General features: G+C 45.1%; 1 protein-coding gene across 1 annotated transcript; it reads right to left on the bottom strand.

Annotated features, from left to right (window-relative positions):
• Nucleotides 1–578: 578 nt before the first annotated feature.
• LOC126992807 (uncharacterized) lies at nt 579–1,106 on the bottom strand. The gene has a single exon (XM_050851647.1). It carries the CDS (start codon nt 1,104–1,106, stop codon nt 579–581), a length of 528 nt encoding a protein of 175 aa, XP_050707604.1.
• Nucleotides 1,107–6,234: the final 5,128 nt, after the last annotated feature.

The following is a 6,234-nucleotide window of genomic DNA, read 5'->3' on the forward strand; positions in this document are numbered from 1 at the left end:
ACATGTCATTCCTGCTGACGGCCTGCTGACTTCCGCTGTCGGGTAAATCAAGTCATCTTCTTTCGATGCGGTCACTGCTTCGTCAGCCATTTCTGCTGTCGGCCTGCTGGGGCATCCTGCTGGTGCTGCTGACACCTTGATGACGTTTGTTTCTGCTGGCAGCGTGCTGTCGTCCGTGTCAGTACCGGAGGCCTGACCAGCCCAAGGCTGTGGGGCCAAGGGCGTGGCGGGGCTGGCCGGCAGGTCTGCGGGGTCGGCGGCGGCCTGGGGGCGGGGCGGCGGGGCGTTCCGGCGAGGCGGCGCAGCCTGCGTGTGATCGGGTCCCCGTGGCTGACCAGGCACGCCACGCCAGGACTCCTCATGCCCGGGGTGGGCGCGCCGGCCCCCGGGGCGAGACCTCATCCCCTACACTCCCCAGCGCCGCAGCCTCGCCGTGACCGGAGCCACGCCGGGGTGGGCAGCCGCCACTCGGGGCAGCGCCGGGCAGTGGTGAGCAGCCCCAGGGCGGCCTGAGGCTTGTCGCTCAGGGGCTGCTTGGGGCTGAGGCCGTGGGTGTGCATGGGGCAGGGCAGCCGTCACTACCCATCTTGGTGCCCCGGACGGCACCGCCTCGCCTGGGCACGCGCCCCAGTGCCAGGGCTGGTGAGGGCAGAGGACGACTGTCCACCCAGGGGCCGCACGTGGCTGTAATCAGGCTGCGAGAAGCTGTGGGCGCGGAGCAGGGGGCGCGGGGGCGGTGGGTGGGCTGGGCGGGGAGCGACCTGGGGGACGGGGCGCAGGGCGGGCTGGGGCGGGGCCGGGGGGCCAGGCTGTGCCGGCCGGTGCGGGGACACCAAGGGCAGGAACTTGGGCCGCTCCCGCCGACCCCCGGCAGGACCCTCGCAGCCCCCCGGTCTGGGCGGGGGGCAGGGGGCGAGGGCCGGGGCGTCCCTGCGGCCCTGCCCCCTCGCTGCAGCTGCTGGTGCCCGGCCTGCCGCGGGGGCCACGTTCCCCACGGCAGGGGTGAGGGGGGGCAGAGACCGTCTGCAGGGAGGCAGGGGTGAGGGGCCGGGCTCCAGGGGCACGGCGTTGTCCGGCAGGGGCGTGGCCAGCTGGGTGATGGACATGGGGTTGGAGGGGGCAGGGGCTCCTCAGTGAGGGTGGGGCTGCCTCCAGCCTCATCGACCCCGCCTGGGCGCCACAACCCCTCTCCGCCGCCGCTGCCCACTCCCAGCCAGGGCAGGGCGCCGCCCACTAAGGTGCTCATGGCGCGTCGCGGGCTGGGCGTTTAGGCCATGACACGCACGCACGCACGCACGCACGCCTGCTGGTGGGGGTGACGACGAGGCTCAGGCTGAGTCACGGCTGACGATGACGATGGTGGGACTGGTGGAGGGGGAACAGCCTTACACGATGACTTCCTCTTCCTCTTCCTCTCACTCCTCTTCTTGCTCTTCTTCAGGTGTCAGTGATCGGTTCCCTGGGCCGTGTCTCCTCCCAATCTGTCGGTCTGTCTGTCTCAATGTCACGCGGCTCGGCTCTTTGCTCCACGCCGAGCACAATGTCTCTCTTCCTCTCCTTTACTTTTCAGCCTCACGCAGTGTTTACTCAGCGCCTACTTAACCAAAGAAGTGTTTAGGGCGCCCGACGCTAAGGATAAAAGTTACTGAAGAGTTTAGCGAAATTCTGCTATTGTTGACCTTTTGTTTAATCTGCGAAAATAGCTACAAAATATGACACGAGAGTAATGACGATGACGATGATGATGATGATGATACTACTGCTGCTAATAATAATAAGAATAAAATGAATAATAATAAGATTAGAAAGAATAAGAGAAAGAAGAAGAAGAAAAAGAAAATCGAGGCAGAAAAATAACGATAAGAATAATAAAATAATAAAATAAATAAAAGATAAGGGATTTAGAAAAAGAAAAAAATGAGGGGGAAGAAAAATATCGATAATAAGAATGAGAAAAAAACAGGAAAACAAGAAAAAGGAGTAAGGAAAAAATGAGTAAGAGGAAAAGAAGGAGAAAAAAAGTGAAATCAGTAAATCATGCCACTTAAAATAAAAAAAAAAAAAAAAAAAAAAAAGATTGTAAAGAAAGAACAGCTTGAAAAAAATGTAAAAAAGAAAAGAGGAAGAAAAAGAAAAAAAATGAGTAAGAGGAAAAGAAAGGAGAAAAAAGTGGTCTTAAGTAAATCATGCCACTGAAAAAAAAAAGTGAACTTGAAAAAAAAAAAAAATAAATAAATAAATAAATAAAATAAAATAAAATAAAAGTTGAAGCAAAAATAAGTCAATAAAAGAAGCAGTTATTAATGATTACCAAAACAGTTAAATATAATAAAGGAATGAAAATGAGGTTAATATGAGAACTACTAATAGATAATGAAGCAGATAAAAAAAAAAAAAGCCGTGAAAATTACTTAAACGAAAATGAAATAGATAAAAAAAAGGAAAAATTAACAAAAAAAATTATGTACGTAATTAAAACTCAACAAATATTTCATGTACGTAATTAAAACTCAAGCAAAACTTCATGTACGTAATTAAAACTCAAGCAAAACTTCATGTACGTAATTAAAACAACAAATATTTCATGTACGTAATTAAAACTCAAGCAAAACTTCATGTACGTAATTAAAACTCAAGCAAAACTTCATGTACGTAATTAAAACAACAAATATTTCATGTACGTAATTAAAACTCAAGCAAAATTCATGTACGTAATTAAAACTGAACAAAAAATTCATGTACGTAATTAAAACTCGCAGGTGTACACACGAACGATACCAGACCTGGACACGTACATAGAACCAATAAAACGTACACAAACACGTACACACACACACGCACACGCACACACTACTGTTCAGCCTGTGTACGCGATGGAGTGTGGTGGTTAACTGAGGTCTTCTTCTTCGGTCTTCTTCCTCCTCCTCCTCCTCTTCTTCACGTCCTTGAGGTGTGAAAATTGACTTACATAAAACAAAGGTAAAGCCAATGAGGAGGAGGAGGAGGAGGAAGGAGGAGGAGGAGGAAAAGTGGATTAGAAGAAGAAAAAAGTTGAGAAAGAAATGTAGGTAACGAGAGAGAGAGAGAGAGCACATAGGGGCTTCCTTTGTGTGTGTGTGAGTGTGTGTGTGTGTGTGTGTGTGTGTGTGTGTGTGTGTGTGTGTGTGAGTGCATGTGCGTGTGTGTGTCTGTGTGTGTGTGTGTGTGTGCGCTTAACTGGATGTGCATGTGACTTAGAGGAGAGGAGAGAGGGAGGAGGGAGAGAGGGAGGAGAGAGAAATATGCGGAAAAAAAAGCACGCTAATTCGCACGTGACACACACACGCACGCACACACACATACACACACACACACACGTTTGGTAAAGCTGAACTGTAATTATATATGCAAAAAATAATAATATAGCAATACATAATAATAATAATAATAATAATAATAATATTAATAATAATGATAAAATGATGATGATAGGTGAGTCAACAGGTGTGTGCTGGTTTTTTAATTAGAACACACCTGCCAAAACACACCTGGAACGGCCTTGACATGTGTTACTCTCTCTCTCTCTCTCTCTCTCTCTCTCTCTCTCTCTCTCTCTCTCTCTCTCTCTCTCTCTCTCTCTCTCTCTCTCTCTCTCTCAATCATTTTATAGATCTTCATTGCCACTATTACTCTATTCAATCTTTTTTTCCTTTCCTTCTTTCTTTTTATTCTCCTATTTTTTTCCCATTTTTTTCCCCTCCCATCTCTTTCCCTTCCATTTGCCTCTTCGTATCCATCCCTTCCTTTCCTTGCCTTCCCTTCTTTACTTCATTTCCTTTTTTTTTTCCTCTTCTTCCTATTCCCATTTATTCTTTTCTCTTTTTTCCTTCTTTTCCTTTCCACTCCTTCCCTTCCTTTTATCTTTTCCTATCCTTGCCTCTCTCTGTTCCTGTTATCGCGTCTTCTTCATCCCTTCCTTTCCTTTCCTTTCCTATCCTTCCCTCTCTCTGTTCCTGTTATCGCGTCTTCTTCATCCCTTCCTTTCCTTTCCTTTCCTATCCTTCCCTCTCTCTGTTCCTGCTATCGCGTCTTCTTCATCCCTTCCTTTCCTTTCCTTTCCTATCCTTCCCTCTCTCTGTTCCTGCTATCGCGTCTTCTTCATCCCTTCCTTTCCTTTCCTTTCTCTTGTTTCTTAAATCCTCCCCTTCTCACTTCATCATTTCCTTATTTTTCTTTCCTTCCATTTCGTTTTATTTCCCTTTTTTTTTCTTTTCCTTCTAAGTACCTCATTTTATCCTTCCCTATCTGTTTCCCACATTCTTCCATTCCTCACTTCCTTATTTATTTTCCCATTTCCTTCCCTCTCATTCTCTTTTCTTTCCTTCGTTACTTCCTTTCCTTTCCCTTTTTCTTTTTCCTAAACCCATTTCTTCCTCGATTCCTTATTTTCTGTTCCTATTTCCTTCCTTCCCATCGTTCCTTCCTTTCTCTCCTTCTCTTTCCTAAACCCATTTCTTCCTCATTTCCTTATTTTGTTCCTATTTCCTTCCTTTCTCTCCTTCTCTTTCCTACACCCATTTCTTCCTCATTTCCTGTTCCTATTTCCTTCCTTTCTCTCCTTCTCTTTCCTAAACCCATTTCTTCCTCATTTCCTTATTTTCTGTTCCTATTTCCTTCCTTCCCATCGTTCCTTCCTTTCTCTCCTTCTCTTTCCTAAACCCATTTCTTCCTCATTTCCTTATTTTGTTCTCTTCCTTCCTTTCTCCTTCTCTTTCCTACACCCATTTCTTCCTCATTTCTGTTCTATTTCCTTCCTTTCTCTCCTTCTCTTTCCTAAACCCATTTCTTCCTCATTTCCTTATTTTCTGTTCCTATTTCCTTCCTTCCCATCGTTCCTTCCTTTCAATCCTTCTCTTTCCTAAAACCATTTCTTCCTCATTTCCTTATTTTATTCCTATTTCCTTCCTTTCCTCCTTCTATTTCCTAAACCCAGTTCTTCCTGTTTTCCTTATTTTCTGTTCCTATTTCCTTCCTTTCACTCCTTCTCTTTCCTAAACCCATTTCTTCCTCATTTCCTTATTTTCTGTTCCTATTTCCTTCCTTTCTCTCCTTCTCTTTCCTAAACCCATTTCTTCCTCATTTCCTTATTTTCTGTTCCTATTTCCTTCCTTTCCCTCCTTCTCTTTCCTAAACCCATTTCTTCCTCATTTCCTTATTTTCTGTTCCTATTTCCTTCCTTTCCCTCCTTCTCTTTCCTAAACCCATTTCTTCCTCATTTCCTTATTTTCTGTTCCTATTTCCTTCCTTTCTCTCCTTCTCTTTCCTAAACCCATTTCTTCCTCATTTCCTTATTTTCTGTTCCTATTTCCTTCCTTCCCATCGTTCCTTCCTTTCCCTCCTTCTCTTTCCTAAACCCATTTCTTCCTCGCTTCCTTATTTTCTGTTCCTATTTCCTTCCTTTCCCTCCTTCTCTTTTCTAAACCCATTTCTTCCTCGCTTCCTTATTTTCTGTTCCTATTTCCTTCCTTCCTTTCCCTCCTTCTCTTTTCTAAACCCATTTCTTCCTCGCTTCCTTATTTTCTGTTCCTATTTCCTTCCTTTTTCTTCTTCTCTTTCCTAAACCCATTTCTTCCTCATTTCCTTATTTTCTGTTCCTATTCCTTCCTTCCCATCGTTCCTTCCTTTCTCTCCTTCTCTTTCCTAAACCCATTTCTTCCTCATTTCCTTATTTTGTTCCTATTTCCTTCCTTTCCCTCCTTCTCTTTTCTAAACCCATTTCTTCCTCATTTCCTTATTTTGTTCCTATTTCCTTCCTTTCCCTCCTTCTCTTTTCTAAACCCATTTCTTCCTCATTTCCTTATTTTGTTCCTATTTCCTTCCTTTCTCTCCTTCTCTTTCCTAAACCCATTTCTTCCTCATTTCCTTATTTTCTGTTCCTATTTCCTTCCTTTCTCTCCTTCTCTTTCCTAAACCCATTTCTTCCTCATTTCCTTATTTTCTGTTCCTATTTCCTTCCTTTCCCTCCTTCTCTTTCCTAAACCCATTTCTTCCTCATTTCCTTATTTTCTGTTCCTATTTCCTTCCTTCCCATCGTTCCTTCCTTTCTCTCCTTCTCTTTCCTAAACCCATTTCTTCCTCATTTCCTTATTTTGTTCCTATTTCCTTCCTTTCTCTCCTTCTCTTTCCTAAACCCATTTCTTCCTCATTTCCTTATTTTCTGTTCCTATTTCCTTCCTTCCCATCGTTCCTTCCTTT

Source organism: Eriocheir sinensis, unplaced genomic scaffold (genome assembly GCF_024679095.1).
Source record: "Eriocheir sinensis breed Jianghai 21 unplaced genomic scaffold, ASM2467909v1 Scaffold501, whole genome shotgun sequence".
NCBI classification, from domain to species: Eukaryota; Metazoa; Arthropoda; class Malacostraca; order Decapoda; family Varunidae; genus Eriocheir; species Eriocheir sinensis.

Coding starts and splice junctions, on each gene's coding strand:
- LOC126992807 (XM_050851647.1), bottom strand. CDS start 1,106: ATGTCCATCACCCAGCTGGCCACGCCCCTGCCGGACAACGCCGTGCCC.